The sequence below is a fragment of the Zootoca vivipara genome, chromosome 3 (assembly GCF_965207765.1).
Source record: "Zootoca vivipara chromosome 3, rZooViv2.hap1.1, whole genome shotgun sequence".
Taxonomy (NCBI): Eukaryota; Metazoa; Chordata; class Lepidosauria; order Squamata; family Lacertidae; genus Zootoca; species Zootoca vivipara.
Genome location: NC_142586.1, coordinates 39,592,965 through 39,617,329, shown reverse-complemented (window position 1 = coordinate 39,617,329; position 24,365 = coordinate 39,592,965). Strand labels below are relative to the sequence as shown.

The 24,365-nt window shown below is 41.9% G+C and overlaps 1 protein-coding gene across 1 annotated transcript; it reads right to left on the bottom strand.

The window, feature by feature from the left end:
* Positions 1-401: 401 nt before the first annotated feature.
* NT5E (5'-nucleotidase ecto) lies at positions 402-23,476 on the bottom strand. Its single transcript, XM_035109453.3, has 9 exons — positions 22,976-23,476; positions 17,798-18,020; positions 14,337-14,525; positions 9,075-9,272; positions 8,054-8,208; positions 5,182-5,290; positions 4,204-4,353; positions 1,602-1,802; positions 402-835 (listed from the first exon to the last, which is right to left on the bottom strand). The coding sequence occupies exons 1-9, from the start codon at positions 23,336-23,338 to the stop codon at positions 675-677; spliced, it is 1,749 nt and encodes a 582-aa protein (XP_034965344.3). The 5' UTR covers positions 23,339-23,476; the 3' UTR covers positions 402-674.
* Positions 23,477-24,365: the final 889 nt, after the last annotated feature.

Here is a 24,365-nt window from a genome sequence, read left to right as displayed (position 1 = left end):
TTCCCAATAATGTAATTTTCAGTTTGACATAAAACTGTAGAAAATAGTACAGGCAACTCCCCCCCCCCAAAAAATAATAATTTTTTTTTACGCAGGGTGAATGTTCCGAGGCACTGAACAGGTAATTGAAAAAGCTTTCAAACACCCTGTTCCACCCCACCCATTTTTGTGATGTTTTTGGGTCACTTCTGGGTTTGGTGCATATGCACAGTTGTGCACATATTGGACTTGTGTGAATGAGGAGTTGCCTGCATGAGGATACCGGTACTAGCATATGCCAACCATGACAACATAGCTAGAAGTTACAGCAGCATTGTAGAAAGATTCTTGCAAGCTCTTCGGCTTGGGTAAACATTTTGCAATGTGCCCAGCAGCACTCATGGTGAAGGAACACAACTTGCTTCTTTTCGTTTTACTTTAATTTTCTAAAAAGTGAAGGTATGAAGAACAAATATACATATCAATTATATACATAAACGTAGCTCAGTTCAAACGCACTATACATACAAAATACATTAAACCTCATTGTTGAATTTTATGTCGTTTAATGGCTATGCCCGTAATAATTTACATTCTGCCCTCTGGGAAGAATGGAAGCAGCCAAGATTGTCTTTTAAGTATTAAGAAATTTTTGGAATGCAAAAAATTAAAGTTGCCCTGCAGCATTTGAAAAACTAAAAAATGAAGCACAGAAGAAAAACAAATAATCCAGAAATCAAAGAGAGATGGCCTTGGAATACAATTCCAGCAGAAAACCTCACACGACCTTCAACCGCTGGAAATACCCTTCCCATTCTAGTTATGTAGTTGGAAACAACGGCGACATCAAGATCACCTATTTAAGAAAAGGAAAAAGGAACACCAAAGTTCATGTCAGTCAAATCATTGTAGCATCTTAATCATACCCAGGTGGCCAACATTCTGTAACTATGGTGAGTAAATAGTTTGCGGAGCTGTGAAACAGGCTTGAAACAACCACCATAAAGTTTTCTAGACACAGCCACTGTACCAGAAAAAACGTCTATGACATGTGAAGACTTCTATCTATTGTCTTCCTTCTCCCTGCTGACTTAAACAAACCACACAAGCAACACTAGCTGTAGGGAGGTCTGCATGTGTGATTGGCATGAAAAAAGACTGTCACAGGAGCAACTATGGTGACAGCAGTAACCATGCTAGGAAAATCCTGCGTAAAACTGATCTGACTTTAGAAAATCCTTATGTATATCCAACACATAAATCCAAGATCAGCTTGAAGGCAAGCAGTAACACACTGAACAAAGCAAACTCTTTCTTTTAATTATTAGGTGCACTTGTTTTGGAAGTGATTGTGATTGTACTATTACACTTGTGGAAATTCCCTCATTTTTGTTTCAGACTTTAAAAAATATATATTCTCTTGCTTTTCCCATTCTCTACTTTTGGATAAACTCCAAAACCAACCTGAGTTAAATATTTCCTGTTGCAGCTGGAATAAATAAAGGTTTGCCTAATAGCAGCATTTTCCACACTCGTGGGAGACTGGTCTCCTACAGGGACATTAATTCCAATATACATTCTACGTCCCATATTACAGATTGCCAGGAGTAACTTATACATACCACTACTGTGGTTATTTGAGCTTCCCTTTAGCATGTGGTATCCGTCTCCTCCTCCAACAAGGAAAGAAGGTAGAAGCACTTTGTATGTTTTTTCCAGCTGCAGTGGTTCATAGACTGGTACTCTACACTCTGTGCAAAGAACCTTTAAGCTGACCACTCTGCTTCCCGGACTTTCAGAAAGATCATACACCACCTGTATACCTATCAATGAAGCACAAGTTTGAACAGCATTTTAGACATCAGATCTTGCATTCTTTGGGTCTATAAAAACTTGCTTGAAAAAAACAATCACGCTGCTCTTTTGAAGTTTAGAACCAGAATAAACTGATGTGAGCACAACATTTAACCACAGGACAGGACCACACTGCAGTGGCAGAGCAAGGGTACAGCATGTGCACTGCATGCAAAGGTCCCGGGTTCAGCCATTGTGAAGCCTTCAGCTATTCCTATCTAAAACCTTGGGAGCCATTGGCAATTACTCAGTGCAGATAATGGTCTGTCATGGTATTACTCTACTTCCTATGACACACTGGATTCCAAAGCTGAATGAGTTAGATAGCTGTCTCTCCTCCAACGATTCTTACTGGATTCCATACCAAGCACACACTATAGCAAAGTAGTACCTGAAGGTATTTTGCTTTAAATGCATTTAGTTTCTCCACAAATGAGTGTCTATGGTGTATAAAATTAAAAACAAATCAACAGATCTAGAAAATGGCATTTACATAACCACAAAGCATCATTTTTTGTCCACGGCCAATGAGCCTTATTCTTCTATATAGGTTTTTGCAAAGTCTCATAAAGTAACAGCTGGAGGCTCACACAATGGCAGCCAAACACGTATAAAAATATTCTTGTCCTAAATGGTATATATACAGTGTTGTGTCCAATGTTAGTCGTACTCATAGGAGGCTCATTAAAATTAATGGACTTAGGTTAGTCATACTTATTCATTTCAATGCATCTCCTTCAAGTAAGACATTGGATACAATCCATAAAGGCACAATAATTCCAGTGAATTTGTTGATGTGGTCTGTGACCTAAAATCCCTACACATGAAGTAGATTTTAGTTATAAGAATTTTATTTTCATTTATTTCATTTATTAAATTTCTTCATTGCCCTTCATCCAAAGATCGCAGGACAGTTTACCATCTAAAAACACAAAAAATATATAGCGTAATAACAAATGAAAAAAAATACCCCATAAAGAGTTTAAAATGCCGCAGATAATTTAATTAGCCAGTATTAATACTAAGATTTCTTTGTTGTGGGCCTTTGTGGTGAGTTCTCTGACCTTTCCCCCCCCCCCCCCAGAAAAAAAACACTGGGGCAGAAACTAATTGGCAGCCAGTGCAGTCGGGACAGAATTAGCCTCATGTGCTTAACTTGTCTTGCCCTGGCCTCAGAGTTCTGCACCTGCTGAAGTTTCAAAACCATCTTAAGAGGCAGCCACATGTATAACGGGTTGCAGTAATCTAACCTTGAGGTTACCAGAGCATAGGCTATCCCTGTCCTGATGGGGACACAACTGGGCCACCAGCCAAAGCCGATGGAAGGCACTCTGTGCCACTGAGCCCACTTGACCCTCAAGCAAGAGCAATGGATCCATAACTACCGCCAAGCTACATACCTGCGCCTTCAGAAGGAGTGTAACCCAACAAGAGCAAGTTACCCTCCCATCTATCTGGTCTAGGGGACCACCCACTAACAGTGCCCCAGGCTGAATTGAGCTTCAGCTTATTGGTTCTCATCCAGTCCATTACCGAGGCAAGAAGCCCTACTTTGTTTATTTGAATAGTGTCATAAGTACAATGGGGTTTTGTTTTTGTCTTAATATGAGCAGCATGCTAATTGTGGCTCATGCTTGTTTTTGCTGCTGGTGGGAGGGCATCCATGCTAGACGCTCCTCAGAATAGCAGCAACAAACAGACAACACGGTAATGTTAGCAAAACAATGAAAAGGTAAACAACCGTGAAGTGCAAATATTTAAATGTATATGCACCAACAACCTTCACATATACAAAGAGATTCAAGAGAATCTTTGAGAATTGTGAGCTTTGGTAGTCTTGTTAAGCTTTTACACATGAACCTTAGAAAGAGTCCGCACCCTGAGGAAACCATTTCTGCGAAACGGGGAAGAAGCTAGCCGCCCGTCGGAAGAGATAAGAACGCATGATACGTCGTAGCACTTTGTTATCGGACTTTATTATTGCACTTTATACTGGACTTTTAAGGCTTTGAGCATGAGATTTTGTACACATTTTTGAATCTCTTTGTATATGTGAAGGTTGTTGGTGCATATACATTTAAATATTTGCACTTCACGGTTGTTTACCTTTCATTGTTTTGCTCCTCAGAAGCCTGCATTTGTGTTTTGCTTGCTTGATGAATTGCATCACCTAGTCACAGCCTTGTAAGATAAACCTAACCCTGGGGTGATCTCCTGCCTGGTTACACCACGCCTAACCTTGAGAATGGGGCAGCGTTCCAGATATTTCACTGTTTTAAAAGCAGAAGCAGGTAATCCTCTTACAATACTCCTTCGTGAGTATGTGTGGGTTTAGGACCTTGAACAGGCAACGCTGGTAAAGTAACTTACCTGAGACCTGCAGGAGTTCCCCTGTCCCTTCTCCATGCCTGTAAACGCTATGTTCAAATGCTTCTTTCAGAGTAGAGCCTTTGATCTGCAGTAAATCGAAAGTTCCTCCAAAAGGCAACACGGACAGCAACTCTTCCAAAGTAATAGTTCCTGAATGGGACAGGACGTTGTTTCATAAAGCAATCAGTTTTGTGTTCTATTTCTCACTTTAGGAGAATATGATATTGTAGATATAAGCATTAGACAAGAGAAGGGCTGAGCTCAAACCCCAGTGGAGCACACTGACTGCCTTCCAACAAGTCACAATCTTGCAGTCTAGCCTACAACACAAACTTGTTGCAGGGACTCGATAACATGAGAACCTTGTTTATGCCACCCTGAAGTCTCAGGATAAAGAATAAGAATATTACTGTATAATAAATAAATATGTTTCTGATGGTTCTACCCCCACATTTATCAGAGTCTCCAGGCAGCTTATAGTATAAAATTTTAAACAAATAGGAACAATCGAACCATAAAAGCAGCAGAATCCCTTGTAACGTGTGGAGAGTCCCCAGGGTAGGGCTACCATGTACAAGCTTATGGCATAGGGATTTTCCAAGTGGGAAGGATCCATTTGGTACGGATCATGGTATTCTCCTCACATGGAGACACTGCCAAGTGTTTCACAAGCCTTCGTAGGAAAACAATAATCATTAAATTGGTCCCCAGCCTTTCAGCATCCAGAAATGTATATATCTGAATGAATGTGAGATTCGTTTTTAAAGCATACACTAGAAAGGTATGTGTGTATGTTCAAAGGGGAGGAGAAAGTCAAATCCTTGCCCAAGAAAAGCATGACAATTGTGAAATATAGTAGATAAGCTCTAAAATAAGAATCCCTAAAACTAATTAACTTATTGAGAGAAATGTGGGGTATGAAGAGGAAATTTTAGCAGTATTGCCTTGGGGAAGAAAAAGCCCTAAAGCTATATATACCATTCGTGCTTTTTTCATCAATTGGTCCCCGTATTCCACCACCATTTACGATGCACATCGAAACATGATTCCATTGGTTATCATCTGGATGTCTCAGGTTATTGTAAACCTAAAACATTTACACACACACACACACAAAAAAAAATTCTGTCAGTTTCAGTCTGCACTTTATCTCAGCTTCAAGAACTTCAGGAAGTGATGGGGGAAGGGGGAAATTGGGATATTACCTAGCAACAAATCATTTACTTACACAAATAAAACAACTGTAATTAAAAACTAAAGAACATTCATAGTAGACTAAAATTCATTTATATCAATAAACTTAGTATGGAATAAACATAGGATAGAATCCATTTTTTTTGTTTCATTTCCACCCATCCCTTTATCTAAGGAATTCAGGCAATGTACAGGTTCTTCCCTCTCCTCTTTTACCTGCCCAACAACCCTGTGAAGTAGGCAAGGCTGAGAGATAGTAGCTAGCTCAAAACACCTAGTGAACTTCATTATGAGTAGGGATTTGAACATGGAGCTTCCCGGTCCAGGCCCTACACAGGCTCATGGAGATCTAATATGAAACATTTCAGTTTATTTTTACATGTGCTGTTATCCTGGGAAATGCAAGCATGCCAAAGAAAATTTCCTGCTGAAAAATCTACAGCTCCCTTTTTCTGCTGTTGTATTTCTGCTTCGCAATTGGGGATAATGTGGTGGGCTTGTGCATCTATAACAGCAAGTAATCTTTGGGGATTTCTCCATGCTTACAAACGGAATACTAAACCTGATGTGGTAGTTCTTATAAGGTGCACACAGGCAAATGTATTGTTACACACCACCTCCAATCTCTACAGAAGTGTGAGATTTCAAGGGGGTTCCAGGATGAAGTGTGTTGTGGGAAAAGGCCACATATACTGTCTTGAGCTCCCTGGAGGAAAGGCAGAAATTTAATAACTAAATCATAACAAACTCACATCAGCCCCAGCCAGCATGACCAGTGGTTAGGGATGATGAGAGCTGTACTCCAATGACATCTGGAGAATGCAGGTTTCTTATTTCTGGCTGTCCACAGTTTATTGTATTGACTTTTTACACTTCAGTTTTAGATAGTGCTTATTTTTTATGATGCATTTTTTACAGTTTACTGATTTTGTATACCTTTTCGGATATGTCTTCAATACAAAGCAGTATATAAGGGTTTTTAATAAATCAAGTGGTGGTTTTTTAAAATAAAAATTCCGAGGCTGAAGTCCTAAACATAACTTATGTACAGCATTAAAGAAAATGGGATTTACTTCTAAGGATCACTCTGTAAACCTCACAGAATCCCTTTTAGTTTTCCAACTAGCTTGTATAAGAATGCAACTGGGTATCTTTTTTCCAAGAACAGCATTGGCAGAAATTAAATTGCAATTTGACACAGGAACATTAAGTCATTAATGCACTGCATATCAACTGAAAGATGCCCTAAACTAACCTGTGGTCAATGTTTAGCTAAGTCTACTGATAATTAGCTGTAGAAGGGATATCATTCTTGTCCAAACAAATTGGTGCAATCAATTAAATATGACATCTCTCCTAGTCAATGATTGTTCATGAATCCAAGCAAAGTAGCCTGTACAAACAAGTCAAGTAGTTTTCTATGGAGAGCCCTTTAGACACTTCCATGACAGGACGGTAATGCCTGGTCAACCTAATTAATTGTGCAAACCTTATATCCAGTTTTTTACAAGGCAACTATGGAAGCCTAGAATGAATCCCCTTTCCTTGGATGCTTTAGAGCAGGCATAGGCAACCTTGGATCTCCAGATGATTCGGAACTACAGCTTCCATGATCCCTAGCTAACAGGGCCAGTGGTCAGGGATCATGGGAGTTGTAGTTCCAAAACATCTGGAGAGCCAAGGTTGCCTATGCCTGCTTTAGAGGTTACTCAACCAATAAAGTAAGGAAGTTTGCCCATTTAAAAGAATATACTGAAAGTCAGTCCACTTACAACTCCAAGATTTAGCTGTTCATGTGTGAGTGACTCACAACAATAACAACTGACAGTTCTCCCAGTCCCTTGCCACCACAATCTCTCTCATTCTTTGTAATTTGGTATATTCTGGGGTAAATAGCTCAGACCAAGAGCTGTTGCACACCAATTCCTCTTTACATGGTGAAAGTCTCCATCTGTTGTGATTTAAAGCTATTAAAAATGAGATGTGATGCCAGTACTCACGTTTTGATCAATGTGCCATGGGTGTCAGCCCCAGGCAGCAAAAGGAACTGCCAATACTTTATAATGGTGAGCAATGTCACTAAAAAAGACCTGTATGGATCCTAAGAAAAAATTCCCAGAGACAGGTCTTAAAGGAAAAAGAAAGACATGAAGAAGTGAAAGTCCAAGACGTCTCTAAAAGCTTGGGACTTACATCTTTCAAGCTGTTTCAGGCTTTTGCCACTAGTGAACAATTAGCTAATTATACAGCTGTGCCATCAGCAGTTTCTGATCAATAGTTTCAATAGTTCCAATGTCCACAGGAAGGACCAAGATCAAAAGCATAACAATTTCATAGCCAGCTGATCCCCAAGTGAAGATAGGCCACAAAACCACATCTTTCATATAAAAGGTAAAGGGCCCCTGGATGGTTAAGTCCAGTCAAAGGCGACTATGGGGTTGCGCCACTCATCTCGCTTTCAGACCAAGAGAGCCAGCATTTGTCCACAGACAGTTTTCCAGGTCATGTGACCAGCATGTCTAAACTGCTTCTGGTACAACAGAACACCATGATGGAAAGCAAGCTCAAGAGGCTCAGACGTTCTATGAAACACTTTAGACTTTAAATATCAAATAATGAACCATTTAAAGTACGGTAACCTGGATTATTATCTTACCACAGCATCACAAATTAAATTCCCCATGTTGCACTCTTGAAAGCGACATGCTTGACTTGTACCATTTAGATAAACAATAGTTTTTCCTATTTCCCGGGAAGAAAAATTTTGTAGTTGAAGATGCATCTTGTCAACTTCTGCTTTCACATCCTCAGCTAAAAAAGAAGTAGCAATGTTGAAGGTTTTTATTAGCCAGGCACAACAATAGTTCCAGCTTCCAATAGTTTGGATCCAAAGAAGTCACACAGCCACTAACTTGGGTTTCTTAAAAGCAGCCCTCCCCTATTCTGTGTCATACAGTATGGCTAACTTCTTTTAGAACCAAGAGGACTTTTAGAAGCAGATGTGATATAGCAGAACCAGGTAAAAAAAAAGAGAGTAAAAAGTCAAATTCCCACAAGTGTCCAAACCTTTGGTTGTGCCCAGAGTAACTCTTTAGAACCAGTCTTAAGTTTGGGGGAATATACTTCTGGTTTTTGTTTTTTTAAAGAATGTGTGAAATTATATACTTTAAAACAAGATACTTTATATATAATTATATATTTAATTTATAGTGGGCATAATGTCAGTTCCCGCATAATTTATTTTAGAAAAGGAAAGAAGGCTAGATCCTGAGTTCTCATAACTGGAGTGATGGTTACCACATACTCCCTGCAGGAGGGAGGTGATTTTTCACTCATTTCTCCTCTTGCCCGCATGCCCCCCAAAAGCTGCCCTGGCATGCCGGGAGACCCTCTAGAACTGTATTCAACTTGGCACCAGGGGTGGGGAATGCAAGAAGGAAGGGAGAATCTGCAAAAATCATTCCTCCTCCTACAACAGGAGACTCCACCATATTTCAGCCCTTTCTACAAGAGCTGTTCCGTTTGCGGAAAGACAACTCTGGATCCAACCCAGAGTAAAAGGAGAAGGAACAATAACACCACACATGACATCATGCATTATCTAGTACTTAAATTAGGTAATCATCAATGAGACAACCTACAGGAAATAAAATTTCAGATCTCCTTCCCATACATACCTTCAGGAATACTGCTGTTTAGTAAGATAGGGTTTCCAGAGGCTCTAATGAAATTTCCTTTGTCATCAAACACAACGTTCAAATAGCCAAGGTATTTTCCAAAAGCATAAGCTTGAACAACAGGAACATCACGCCCATCGTCTGACTTCACCATAAATGGATATTTACCAGCTGGTATATCATTTGAAGGTGGGGTGCCTGTAAAAGTGGCCAGAGAATAAATGACCTTTCCTTCCTTCCTAGCTTTCAAAGGAAGTCCTGAATACTGATGAGGCAAGCACATCAATTGATATTTAGGGTACAGAAAAAAAACCTGCTTGTGTGTGAAAGCAAGAAACATAACATGTATACAGCGTCTAGGCAAGGTATCAGATCATTCCCTTCTCCCTTCTTTCCCATGTCAACAATGTCTGTCTCCTGGGAAGGACAAGAGTGGATCATCAGGCAGTTCCCCTTTACTCAGCTCCTACTCAATTCAGCAGCTGATCAGGGGAATCAGAGGCTTCCACTCTGCTCTCCAGCACTAATTGTGTTTTGAGGAAAGAGAGAGAGAGAGAGAGAGAGAGAGAGAGAGAGAGAGAGAGAGAGAGAGAGAGAACACCGTATTTTTCGCCCCTTAAGACACACTTTTTCCCTCATAAAAAGGAAGGGAAAATGTCTGTGCATCTTATGGAGTGACGGCACTGGACAGCAGTGGGATCCCTCAAGCAGAGGGATGTCTCTGCCGCTGGAGCCATGAAATCAGGCTGCTCCTCCCTCCGCCGCAGCCACCGACAGCGGCATTGATTCAGAATATTTTTTTCTTGTTTTCCTCCTCTAAAAACTAAGTGTGTCTTATGGCCAAGTGCAAAAAAAATACTCATTCATATATATATGTTCACTTCTATATACACACATGCATTGGACATCCACATGATTCATCCCTTTGACTCTTGGCTTTGGAATATAAGAGCCCAGAGAAAAACATGTTATTCTTTCCTAACAGAAAAATAATAAAAGGTGAGATGTAAGTCCCCAAATGGGAAGGTGAACTTTTTTCTTTTCAATTACCTCACGTGCACTGTTCGATTGAGATGCTGTTTCACTAAACACACACTTCAGCAGAAGTGGGTTTTTTTAAAAAAAAATGTTTCATTTTATTTCGCTCCCACATCCCTTTTGCTAAAGGCAGCATGTTTCACTGCAGAACATTATCAGTGATTAAGGCAATAAATATATTTCTGGTTGAAAGTGTTACTAGGACATTGATGGGTGCACTGAAAACACTGCCACTAGATTTTATATTCTACACCCAGCATCTCGTTGCCATGAATGATTCTTTCTGAATGCAGGCACTGATCTCTCTATTTGTCTCAGAACTAGACTCCTGGACAGCTCCCAAATTCACTCATTAATAGTGCCAGAAAATGCAACATGTAGCTGCTGCCGGTTTCTCAACTTCCAACAGCAACAACAAACTCCATTTCAACAGCAACAACACAATTTGGAACATTTCAATAGGCCAAAGAGCCTGTAGACTCTAAATAGCTCCACCTGCATATGTGCTTAGCCAAGCAGCAGTGGTGGCAAGAGATAAAACTTAATAATGTTCAGGCTTCCTTTTATTTCAGGTATTCATATGTTGTTCAATATTCAGAATATATATCCTGAGGGATAGCTCAATCAGCAGAGCTGTGGGTTCAGTCAGGGATGTGGGCAAGATTCCTGCATTGCAAGGGGTTGGACTAGATGACCCTTGTGGTCCCTTCCAACTCTATGATTCTAATATTCAGAGGTTGGTCAGCAAAGTATAACAGTATCAGTCACAACCATAATGCTGCATGTTCCAAATTGGGAAATTAGTATAAAGGCTAGGCTTGGTGCATTTATCAAAATGTTAGGTATGGTTTTTGGATGTGTATACTCATGTATGTTCTCTCTATGTCAAGTAATGTATTAGTGAACTCATCTTCTTCCTTTAAAAAAAATGTTTCAATGCTTCTACCCAAGCTTCTAAGAATAAACTCTCTACCTTTTCTTTATAAAGTGCCTTTATAATTCTACAGAAGTTTTCAATCCCTACAATGCATTATGAATGACCTGTAAATGGTGTGTGTGAGAATGGGTGCTTAGCTTAGTAAAGAATGCTCAGACCAGGGAGGAGGCAACATGCAATGTTAATTTCATCAGAAAGTCTGGTATGTAAAAAAGACACACTTCAGAGTTTGAGGTATCTCATTTCCTATTGATAAACAACCCAGCTACACCCTTTAAAGTAGTGTGACTTCTGTCCGGAAGAAAAAACCCCAAATCAGCACTGGTGTTATTAGACTAATGTCAGTCTGTGGTCAGAGTAACAAAGTGTATGCTACACAGAGGCTTGAGGAACATAGAGCTGAGAAACCCTCATAGCTGGGAAAAAGTATATGAGATCCTGGGTGAAAGACATAACTATTGCCAGATATATGTGTGTGTGAAGTTTATCTACATCCACCTGGAGCAGCATGACTCATCCGATCACAACACCCTGCCTGACCTCAATGCTTCCTCTTCAGCACTCTGAACTCCTAGTCTGCCAACCTAGCACTAAGAATGCCCACTGCACCTCTTGCAGTGCAGGGGTGGGGTGAGAGAGACAGAGAGGCTGTACCTGCAAGCTATTTTGTTTTCTGAACTGTATTCACTAAATGTGGTTTATCTAGTTCTTGAGGTTGGGCTCTACACACACCATTTTATATAGTGAAGAATGCAAAGGAGTGGGAATGCATGCACCCATAGTTATTGAATACACATGTACAATAAAACATTAAAGTAGCAGGACAAAGGTATTAGCATTGCCCCTGCTAAGGACAAATAGGAAATCAAAATGTTTTCAGTTTGGCCCAGCTAAAGGCAAACAGAACACCCAGGGAATCAAAGTATATCCCTGCTACAGATAGAAAGAGGACCTAGGGAGGAAATAGATTTCTATGTTCACGTTTAGGCAAAAGGGAAGCCACTGGGATGAGATTCTTGCACATTTCAGCAAAATAAAAATAAATCAACAGATTGGGAAGAAATTCTAAATAGGAATCAGAACAAGCTATGTTCAAAAGAAAACCCAAAGCTTCACTCAGCTCCACCAACTTTGCCTTTTATAGTCAAATCCTCCCTATAAAATTGTGTAAATTCAATAGGGGGAAGTATTATAAAAAGCTGAAGACTCTCATTAGCAAATAAATTCCACAGTGTGGCTATTGTGGGGAAAACTATAGGTTAAATATACAACAATAATCAGTGAATGCTTGGCAAGCATTCAGCAGACCAGGTTCTGAAAGCCAGATGCTTTACAGGTATATCTGAAAAAAGCAAAGTGTTTGTGCCATCTGTACATGACCAATGTTGTAATTAGAATAGAGCAAACAGGGAAACGGAATGTTGTTGTTTTTCTGAACACATCCTGGAAAAGTTTTCAATTTCTGAGCCAATTTTGAATATTGCTGAGGCGAGTTCACCCACCACTATTTCTGGAAGGTTTTAAAAACAAACCACCATTTCAGAGGAACATTTCACACACAGGAAAGTTTACCCTGATCTAATATGAGGCAGGCTGGAGTAATCACTAAACAAATCTAGGAGGAAGGTGTAAGACAGGAGAGAGAGAGAGAGAGAGAGAGAGAGAGAGAGAGAGAGAGAGAGAGAGAGAGAGAGACAAAGTTCATATTTATTCTGGACCAAGGGCAGGAAAACGCACATAGACACAAGCAGAAATGGGAGGACAGAGACATGATTCATTTGTGTACAACTATGCAAGCCACTGGAAAAAGGCCCAGCATCCTTAGTGCTTAACAGCAAACCAAAAGCCAACCACTTCCTGAGGAGAAAAGGAAACTCTGATGAATGAATAAAAGACTGAAAGCTATGACCAAGGTAAATTCAATATGTTAAAAAATCTGAGCAAGAAGTGTCACTGAACCTACAAGAGGTGTTGCTGATATTCCATTGATCTTTTAAGCTTCTCAAATAGCAGCACAATTCTATTCATGTCTGCATAGAAGACCTAATCAGATCATTGGGCCTCTTACCCCCATTGCCTTCTAGATGCTGATTGACTACAAGTCCCATCATTCGTGGCCATGGGACATGCTAGCTGAGGCTACAGAGAGTTAGATTCCTATAGCAGTGGTCCTCAAACTACAGTCTGCAGGCCAGATCCGGCCTGCCAGGGTCCTGAACCCGGCCCACCCGGCAATTGCAGAACCCGTAGCGCTCCTCCTTCCCGTTGCCTGCAAGCAACTGGGTCTAATCCCTTCCGGCTTCTCCTCAGACCACACTCTCCAGCCCCATCCCACTCGGCTGGCCATCAATCCCATCGCAATCCCAGGTGCGCGTGCGCATGGGCATGCCAGGTTGGGGTGGGTAGGAGAGACAGATTGCCGGCGCTAGTGGCAGCTCCCTCAAACTGCTGGGTAGGGACCACTGGTTCGGTGGTGGCCTCTGTGGCAGTGACCGCAATCCCCCCTCCCCACCCGGCTTCTCCTTCTCCACACACACTTCTCCTCCTCCTCCTCCTCCGTTGTCAGTCCTGGAGCCGAGCCCGGAGAGGCCACCACTGATGAAGGCCTGTAGAAAAGCAGGCATAGCGCGAAGCCAGGTCCGGGGCGCCAGGTCTCTTGCCAGAGGGCACTGAGGAGGGAGCAGCTGGATGCTGCCACCACCGCTGGTGCCCAGAGCCTGAGGCCACGCCTCTTTCCTTCCCTCCCTCTTATTCGGTCGCCCTCCTCCCTCTCTCTCTCTCTCTCTCTCTCTCTCTCTCTCTCTCTCTCTCTCTCTCTCTCTCTCTCATATTCCACCCCCGCACTGAAATACTTATAAGTTTATGTTGATTAAAATCGTTCTTCATTTTAAATATTGTATTGTTTTTCCTGTTTTTTGTGTGCACTACAAATATGTGCAGTATATATAGGAATTTGTTCATATTTTTTTCAAACTATAGTCTAGCCCCCAACAGTGTCTGAGGACCCCTGCCTATAGCATCTGAAGGGCACCAGGTTAGGAAAAGCTGATGAAGGACATCAGGAGGAAAAAAAAACTTCTATTCTAGACTAGTTTCAAGGCTTAACCTTATACTTTCAAATGTTTAGTTCACACGACAGTTTCTTCCAAACATACCTAGCTGTACCAAAATGAGGAGCATGAAGAATTAAATATTCAGCACCCTGTTATAACTGCTGAGACATAGCTACAATAATTAAAGTACTAACCAATCAGAATTCCCCTCTTTTTGCCAAGGAAATGACATACCTGTATAAAGAAAGGTGTTTGTATGTCCTCCAACTACAACATCCACACCTCTCACTTTTTGAGCAATGTTTTTGTCCACAGTAAAACCAGAGTGACCGAGTGCAATGATTTTGTTGACTCCTAAAGTTTTAAGTTTGTCCACCTGTGGCTGTAATGCTGTAACTTCATCTTCAAATGATAAATCCGGCCCTAAAAATCCAGAAAAAATGCATTAATGTTTTGTCTTTTATTTTATTCTCACAAAATGATTTGCCAAAGCACATGAACAAATATATTATACATATATAACGTATATACTATACATAACATTCTCTCTTTGTTTAACAAGTTCCTTTCAAATAATGGAAGTTACACTGATACATTGCTAATTTGCTAGTTCCATATTTCTGTGGAGCCTCATACAACAGGAAATCTTTAGGTTGATTTAGCAGAAAGTGGATGGTATTCAAATAAAATCATTGTGCAAGCAGAGCAACTTCCACTTGTGTAAGGGGACATCTCCCCAAGATCCTGACAAGAGAAGATTAGATACAGAAGTTAATGGACTACGCAGAAATGGTGAAACTTACCAGGAGAATAAGAAATCAAAGTAACAATTCTTTTTAGACCAGAATGGAAATGGTTTATTGAGTATTTACAAACAAACTGTAAACAGATTAAGACATTGGCAGGATTACTGTAAATACCTGCCGTTTCAAAAAATATATATGGGATATATATGGGAATAGATACATAAAAGAATATGTTGAGATAATTTGAAGTATGCAGGAAGATGAAAAGAAAGATGAAAAGAAACCACAAAAAGAGGGGAAACGGAGCCAGAGTTTAAAATGTTAAAATTATGATTGGATAATTGTTGTGATATATATATATATATATATATATATATATATATATATATATATATATATATATATATATAACTTGAAAAGGGGGGGACATCTCCTCACCCCCAGCACACACTGTACACTCTCCCCAAACCAGCTTTGGAGGGTAGAGGTAATATCAATTAAAACATTATGCAATAAGCTATCCCCACAAAAATAATGCTAATAAGGAGATCCAAAATAAAAAAATTCCTTCCAGTAGCACCTTAGAGACCAACTGAGTTTGTCATTGGTATTATTATTTATTATTTATACCCTGCCCATCTGGCTGGGTTTCCCCCGCCACTCTGGGCAGCTTCCAGCAAATACCAAAATGCATTAAAATATCACAGATTAAAAACCTAAACAACGCCTTTAGGTGTTCCCTAGAAAATGCCTTTAGGTGTTTTCTAAATGTCAGGTAGTTGTTTATCTCTCTGACCTCCGATGGAAAGGCGTTCCACAGGGCGGGCGCAACTACCAAGAAGGCCCTCTGCCTGGTCCCCTGTAGCTTTGCTTCTCGCAGTGAGGGAACCGCCAGAAGGCCCTCGGCGCTGGATCTCAGTGGCCAGGCTGAACAATGGGGGTGGAGACGCTCCTTCAGGTATATAGGACCGAGGCCGTTTAGGGCTTTAAAGGTAGCCCCACGTAGAGCGCATTGCAGTAGTCCAAGCGGGAGATAACTAGAGCATGCACCACTCTGGTGAGACAGTCTGCGGGCAGGTAGGGTCTCAGCCTGCGTACCAGATGGAGCTGGTAGACAGCCGCCCTGGGCACAGAATTAACCTGTGCCTTGATGGACAGCTGTCAGTCCAAAATGACTCCCAGGCTGCGCACCTGGTCCTTCAAGGGCACAGTTATCCCATTCAGGACCAGGGAGTCCCCCACACCTGCCCGCTCCGTGTCCCCCAAAAACAGTACTTCTGTCTCGTCAGGATTCAACCTGATTGGTATGAGCTTTCTTCAGATACAGGAGATCCAATCTAACCTAGCCTCCAGTGTTCCAGAAACCTTCAGAAACAAGAAGATTGTAATTAATGTGCCAATGCCAGAGTGGAATCAGGAAACTATGTTCCCATGATTAATTTTGGAAATATTAGCAGGCTCTTTATGTTCCCATTATTAGTCAGTACTAGAACAGCTACAGAACATATTCATTCACCAAAGCATTTATGTAGCAGTTGCTAACATGCAGTCAATCAGCAATTCCTTACTCCTCAGGATATCCACTCCTATCAGCCAATCACCCATTCCCACCCCCCTTCTGAGTAATACCCCTCCCCACCCTCTGACTATACATAGGGACTGGTGACTTCTGTTTCAGTGTATCTGAAGAAGTGTGCATGCACACGAAAGCTCATACCTATGACAAACTTAGTTGGTCTCTAAGGTGCTACTGGAAGGATTTTTTTCATTTTGTTTTGACTGTGTCAGACCAACATGGCTACCTACCTGTAACTAGTCCTCTGGATATGAAATAGCAGGGCCTGCTGCAGTGGATATCGGCTATTGGACATGAATGAAGAACATGTGTCTAAACAAAAATGGCTGCCCTCAGTTTGGCCCCGGGTTTGTATGACACCGAGCAATAGCTTAGGCTTTGTTCTATGTTCCCACAATAATAATGGAGATGATACATGAAAGGATTCCCAGAAAAGCAAAAGGCTGAGCTGCATGGAACACCTTCTGGTAGCTAGTAAAGCCAGCAGCCTTTTGCTCTGGAGTAAAGAGGGGCATTTCCTTTCAGCTCAGAGCAAATGCAGCTTTCTTGGCCTGATGCTTTTGCATTTGTGCAGCCTATATATCTATATCTATCCTTTTGAAATTCATGCAAATGTCTTAAGTTGCTTGGACAAGGTGATTTCACAATTCTTCCCCAAGGAGGAAAGGGAGAGGTTACAAAAAGCCCCAGATCTTTCACCAAAGGACAGATGGTTTCCTTTGAAACACACATGAACAGTGCAGGAAATCTAAAGATATGAATCCAAGCTAATGACTCCTTTTAGAAATTTTGGTCTAACTAATTAACCATTAAATAACCATTGGGCGGGTTTCAAATAACAAGTCCTGTCATCTTTTGCAATGGGTCTTCCTTCCTCTCCCCTCCCCTCTGCTCCTCACCCACACACTATAACTGGCTGGGGGGTGTCAAGAGAACCCCTGGAACAGCATACATCTGGCAAGCCAAAATACTTGTCTTGATGACTGCCTTAGCACTATGTTGAATTCCTATCATAATCTTTGAGACCTGTCCAGATGCCTGTGACTGGATGACACATTAAGCTGATAATTAAACAAAGATCTAAATAGATGAAAACCATGTATGTGTGAGTGTATATATATATATATATATATATATATATATATATATATATATGGGGTTTCTATCATCTGATTGCACTATAGTCACATATATCTGGTGCTCACTTTTTTCTTACTTTGAGCAAGTAATATAATTGCAACAGTAGCAGTTTTATCATCAACTATATGCTTTATGCTACAGGAGTAAGAAATAAAATAGGGTGGGAATCACAGGATCCAAAATAAATACATTTATTTGCCTAATTTTTACATAAGCATTAAAAGAAATAATACCTGGATTTGAAAGGACAGGTGTCTCCTTCGAGGTATAGCCAACAATTCCCACTTTTTCCGAGCCAACTTCCAGAATTTTGTAAGGTGCGAAATATCCCGTGATGTTGCTTGCTAGTTTCTTGCTTGCTTTAATGTTTGCACTTACAACAGGAAAGTTAACATTTTTCAGCAGTGGATCCAATAATCCATTCACACCGTTGTCAAATTCATGGTTCCCGAGTGTCTGCACAACATAAAAGAAAAGAAAAATAGAACCTCCTTGTTGACAAGAAGTCCCCGCAATCATGAAAAACAAAGGACAGCATAAGGACATATTTTAAAATCTAGACTGTGATCCATCCAGTTCTAACACATGAACAGTATGCTATATCCAAATAGTATCTTTTCAAGCTCTCTTACATCTATTTCAGTTCAGCTACTAATATTTGGAGGTGCATCAACACAGTTCTTCAGTCTCTTAAACGCTAACATTTAAAAACCTGTCGCCCTCTAAATATTGTTGTACTTCCACTCCCAAAACTTCCCCCAGCCAGTGTGACCAATGGCCAAGCCTGATAGAAGTTGGAGTCCAGCAATATCTGGAGGTGAATAAGTCTACCAGCCCCATTTTCAAACAAGAACAGTGTCAGCATCCTCTCCAATTGTCACAATGGACTAGATTTGGAATTTTGAACCAATGAGTAATTGTATTTAAGAATTTAAAATATTTGGAATTTCAGTGGCCCTCAATAATTTCCTTAAAGGTAAAGGGACCCCTGACCATTAGGTCCAGTCGTGGACAACTCTGGGGTTGCAGCGCTCATCTCGCTTTACTGGCCGAGGGAGCTGGTGTACAGCTTCCAGGTCATGTGGCCAGCATGACTAAGCCGCTTCTGGCAAACCAGAGCAGCGCACGGAAATGCCGTTTACCTTACCGCCGGAGTGGTACCTATTTATCTACTTGCACTCTGACGTGCTTTCAAACTGCTAGGTTGGCAGGAGCTGGGACTAAGCAACGGGAGCTCACCCCGTCACAGGGATTCGAACCGCTGACCTTCTGATCAGCAAGCCCTAGGCTCAGTGGTTTAACCCACAGCGCCACCTGGGTCCCTAGCATAAAGCATATAGTTGATGATAAAACCGCCGACCTTTTGATCGGCAAGCCCTCAATAATTTCCTTAGAATGCTTAAATTTCTTTATATTTTTTTGCAAGGTTGAAATCAAGGATCTCCCATAACCATCTTTAACCAAACTTCTCACCAAAGGAACATATTTGGGTGTAGAAGTTGCTTGACTTCAGTTTCAACTACAGGCTGAGTCTTTTAAAAGAGGACCCGTGGAACATGTGTACTCTGTATCCACGGGGCCTCTTTTAAAGGACTCACCCTGTATAACTGTACAAAGCACTTCAAGATGACAGTGCATGCCAAAGGAAATGAAAGGGACTTTCTTTATCCTTCTACCCTCTTCCTGGTTTAATTTTGAAGACCAACAAGCAACTGAATGATTTTGCGCCCTTTTTTCCCTGCTCAAAAGTGCTGGCTAAGACCAATCAACACTGCACAGCATGACAAAATATGCAGCTACTCACCATGCCTTCAGCAGGAAAGATTTGGAAATGTATGCATTACACTGCAAATATATCCCTGTAATTTATTGCTCTCTTTTTTAAGCCATGGTGTAACAAGCTACTCTGAAGAGCCTATATTTCCAAGCAGCTTCCTTCTACGCTTTCCAGGGCAAATTGTTTCTCTGATTTCCACCCTTTTAGGCAATGACAGGGATTCTTGAAATATGAAACATACCGTTCAGGCAGTGCCTTGTCTTTTATCCCTGCCCCTTGTGTGCTTATACAATGTTATAAACATGATACTGTATTCTACATGTAGTGTTATTAAGTTGGACTGACATGGTAGGCAGATAAACATGTTTACACACCTAACCACAATGTGGCTCAAGAAATGCCTTCAGAGATGTTTGTGTCTGTTTACAGCAGGCACATTCAAGTATTGTGGTGTTCACCCTCTTCTCCACAACAAGTGCAGTGCAGACCAAACAGAGCTGCCCACACTGCGATTTGGATGTGGAAACAAACAACTTGAAGCTACTTAAAATCCCAAGAACAAGACCTATAATGGATTTAAAATATATGATACTTCACATGCTTAAAATAGAATGAAAGCTTGAGGAAAAGAGCTCAGCACTGATTACAAGCCTGATTTGGCATATTTGTCCAGCGCTGATCGCCCCCATTTTATGTGTTCCCAATAAAAGCAGATAAAATCTGCATTATAAAAGTAAGCATCTAAGCAAATAGTGAAAATTTCAGCAATGAAGTATTTAGAATCTGGCTTGTACACATTCCAGAATTTTCTGTATGCTTTGAGACTGAAACAAACATCTGCTTTTACTTTGCACATATAATTGAGAGCAGGGCGCTTTCACTCTTGTGCATTTCGTTTCTTTTTACAGAAAATAGTTCCCACTATGCTTAAACAGATTTCACCAAAGAAAAACAATTTGGGGATCCAAAACCACACCCCATGTATCTTTATGCAATAGTTTTTTTTGTCATTTATCCAGAAACCAATAACAGTAGTGCCAAGCAAGGATGGGACTGGCTTTAGCTTGGCCCCAAAAATCTCCACCCTAACCCTGTGCTGTTTAGGAGAAGGAACAAGGTATAGCATAATAATCTCAAATCCGATGGCTCTGCCGTGCCAGCCAACGCTTGGATAAAAGGAGGACAAGACGTTCCCTTGCCCAGACACTGCAAGTTGTATATCTACGTCTCTCAGCTCACAAAAACAGATTAAAAGACATTCTCTTCATAGAGATTTTCATATGGATCAGAATGCAAGAATGTACTGCAATTCACATCACAGAATGAGAAGAAGAGATGAGTCCAGTATCCATCCCAGCCACCTCTCTCACATTTTCTTTCAATGAATCTTATATTCCCATTCATCTAAGTTTAGTGCCAAATGCTTACCTCAGGCATCCCCAAACTGTGGCCCTCCAGATGTTTTGGCCTACAGCTCCCATGATCCCTAGCTAACAGGACCAGTGGTCAGGGAAGATGGGAATTGTAGTCCAAAACATCTGGAGGGCCGAAGTTTGGGGATGCCTGGCTTAACTCCTTCTTGCCACACTGCCTGCAGAGGTAGTAAGTGGAACAGATTTGAGCAGGCTGTTGTCACAAAGCAAAATGGTCACCTTTCTAGATTCAGTCTAAAAACCATTGTTTAAATTAAAAAACAACCCTGGAAATATAAAAGCATTTTAATTTTGTTGCTAAAAGTTATTAAATTTGTAATCAGGTGAATTCATAAAGAGAAATGACACTTCACTCCTGGAGCACTATGATCAAAATAATCCTGTATCTGGCCACTACCAACTTAAGTTCACAAAGTGGGTGCAGCCCAGAGTCAGGCCTCAAATAATGGTTTTAATATTAGAGCATCGTACAGTAGATGGTCTTCCAAACGCCCTGGTTCCATACTTACAGCTTTAAAGGTTAAAAATATGCAGCACTTGGAATCAGCGGTGCAGCTAGGTATTTTCGACTCTGAACTTAATGTCCAAAGTCTAAAACTGCTGTTTAGATGGGAATGTGTATTACTTAACTTACTTCAGTGTGTGGTAAGCCAGCCCTGCTGCATTTGAAGGCCCTCCTGCTCATTCTTCTGAGCGGGGAACCCTTGATGTCTGCCCCAAAGTCCTGATCTGATGGCACTATCACTTTTATTTCTGCTCAGCAGCAGTCTGGAAGCTAGCCAGCGGAGTTTGCCAAGTACTGCTAAGATAGGTTCATTTTTGGATATACAAATTAACAGCTTCACATATGTATTCTGGGCTTGTTATTAACACATCCAAGTCTTCAGAGGCAGTTCCATGTAACCAACAGCAGTAGCTAGGTGATAGCTGGATCTGATCAAAGGTGCAACTACTCCAGCACTTTCTTTCCAACAGCAGGCCTGCAGCTCCTCTGTACTCAGGGATTAAGCTAAATGATGGGAGTGCTTCATTTTTTTTCTCACATGGAGATAAGAGAATAGGCACCAGGTTGTGCTTCTCCGGAGCATCTCCTCCAAAATCCCAACCTCTTCTAGAGGAGCTTCTCAGTGCTGAGTCTCCCATCTTCTGGTTGTGGCTGGCTGCTGGCCTTCTCTACTACTTAAGAAGAAGGGATTCCTCCCTTCAAGGTGTCCAGCTGATATCTTACAGTCCACAGCTTAATTTTTATTATCATTTATATGGTGCAGGTAGTGTTTACAGGATATGAAGCGCTCAGTGTTTGGAAAAGTTGCCTCAAAGTAAAGCTGACCAAACAGAATCAAGGCAGAAAGTGGAAAAGCTGAAGGGAGATCACTGTTGTAGTTGGTTAGTATCCAACATCCGGAACCTTGAAAAAATGGTTCAGACTCTTGCTTTTTGCTGCCCTAGGTAACTGAAAACATTACATTTGGGGACGACGACCCGCAGACACTGAGTTGAGCTTGGTGCTTTGGCGAAGGCCCACCTCGCCTATCTCAAAGGTAGGCCTTGCTTAGGAGACCGCAAACTCCATTGCCAGAATACAGGTGAAACTCGGAAAATTAGAATATCGTCAAAAAGTGCATTTATTTCAGTAATGCAACTTAAAAGGTGAAACCAATATATGAGATAGATGCATGACGTGCAAAGCAAGATATGTCAAGCCTTTATTTGTTGTAATTATAATTATTTGTCGTTAGGCAGGTCAATTATAAATGGAATGTAATAGTTTTGTTTATTTTTGTATTATTGTAACTATTTGTTTTATTACTGTGGAATTTCCAAAAGAAAGCATTTGTAAAAATTAAAATAAAAAATAATAAGTTGCATTACTACTGAAATAAATGCACTTTTCGACGATATTCTAATTTTCCGAGTTTCACCTGTACTTAAGGCGCGAAGAAGAGCGTCATCACCTCAGCCCCGAACCTGTCGCCTGCCAGTCAACCACCTGAGGGGAGCCCAAGTCCCTTCAGCTGTGTGAAGGGGAAAGAAAGAAAACCAGCCTATGACCTCCCTCCTATGGCCTCCCTCCATACTGGAGCACGTCCACCGCGAACGGTGTCCCACTTGGGAGGACCCAATGGCGCCACAGAAAGTTTTTTGGGGGTGGGTGGGGCCTACCTGACGGGTTTGCCCCCTCTCTCGCCCCCCCCCCTTACCATTGCGTTATAGCCGAGGAGGTTCATGAAGCGCACCACCTCCTGCCCTTTAAAGAAGCTGAACCACACGGTGCCCTGGTACTGGTCTCCGGCGTCAAGAAGCAGCACGTTGCGGTGCGCGGCGCGGATCCGGCGGATCTCGGTGGCGCGGCGCGCGACGCCTCCGTAGCAGTCCTCCCCGACGCATTTGCCCGAGTCACGGCTCGTCTGCTCCACGCGGGCGTGGACGTCGTTGGTGTGCAGGATGGTGAGCTCGAAGGCGCCGGCCGAGGAGGCGCAAAGCGCGCCCAGGAGCAGCGCGCCCAGGCTCTGCGCCCAACTCTGCCTTGCGCGCCGCTGCTGCGGCCGCCTGAGGCTCTCCATGAGTGAAGGCAGCGCGCGCTCCTTGCCCGTCGGCGCACTGCCTGCACTGGGGAGCGCAGCTGCCGACAGAGGCGCTTTAGGCGCAGCCCGGCGGGGCGGGGAGGAACTGGACGGCCGCCTCCACCGCGCCGCCGCCCGACTCCCCTTCGAATCATGACTAACCCCCCGCCTCGAGTTCTGCGGGTGCTGCCTGCCTGGGAAGGTCTGCCTGGCTCCTTTGGAGACTCCCTTCCCTGCTTCGCCTTCGCCTTAGTCAACTTTTCCTGAGAGGAATCTTGGCATCCTTGGGCACTTTTCTGGGCAGATCTGGGGAGGCTTGCTCATATCGTCATTTATGTATGTGAACCCCGCGCACCAAGCACTTTCTTCCGCAGAAATAAGCACTCCTTGAACCAGGACTATTCCTATTCTGATTATTAAATGCAACATTACACAATACATAATTACACATGGTAAAGTTTCGCTTGACATGATGTCTCCAGTCCTTGATCTGAACCCAGCTGCCAACTGACTAACCTGTTCCTATTTCCATATCAATCAAAAGGTTGCAAAACTGAGTGTGCAGCCTTCCACTTTGGGCACATTCAGTTGGGCTTAGTTGCCCTAAAATAAATTTGGGTTTTGTTTTGCTTCATGTTGGGCAATGGGGCTACCTTTAATTTTCCGATTTATAACTCAGAGCTCCAGTCTAAAAAGGCAACACACTCCCCTGCACTGTCACTTGCATTGGGGGGCCCTTTCCTTTGCCTAACTCTGTGAGGTAGCTTAAACTGAGAGACACTAACTTAGAATCAAAGAATTAGAAGGGTCCCGTGGGTCATCTAGTCCAGCCCCTGCAATGCAGGAATCTCAGCTAACGCATCCATGACAGATGGCCATCCAACATCTGCTTAAAAACCTCCAAGGAAGGACAGTCCTTCCTTGCTTCAGGGCAGCCAATGGCCAATTCACATTGACCTTGCATGGCAAATTTTGCAGTGCCAGGGGGAGCCAACTGTGACAAAAGTCCCCCTCTCTATTACTAAAA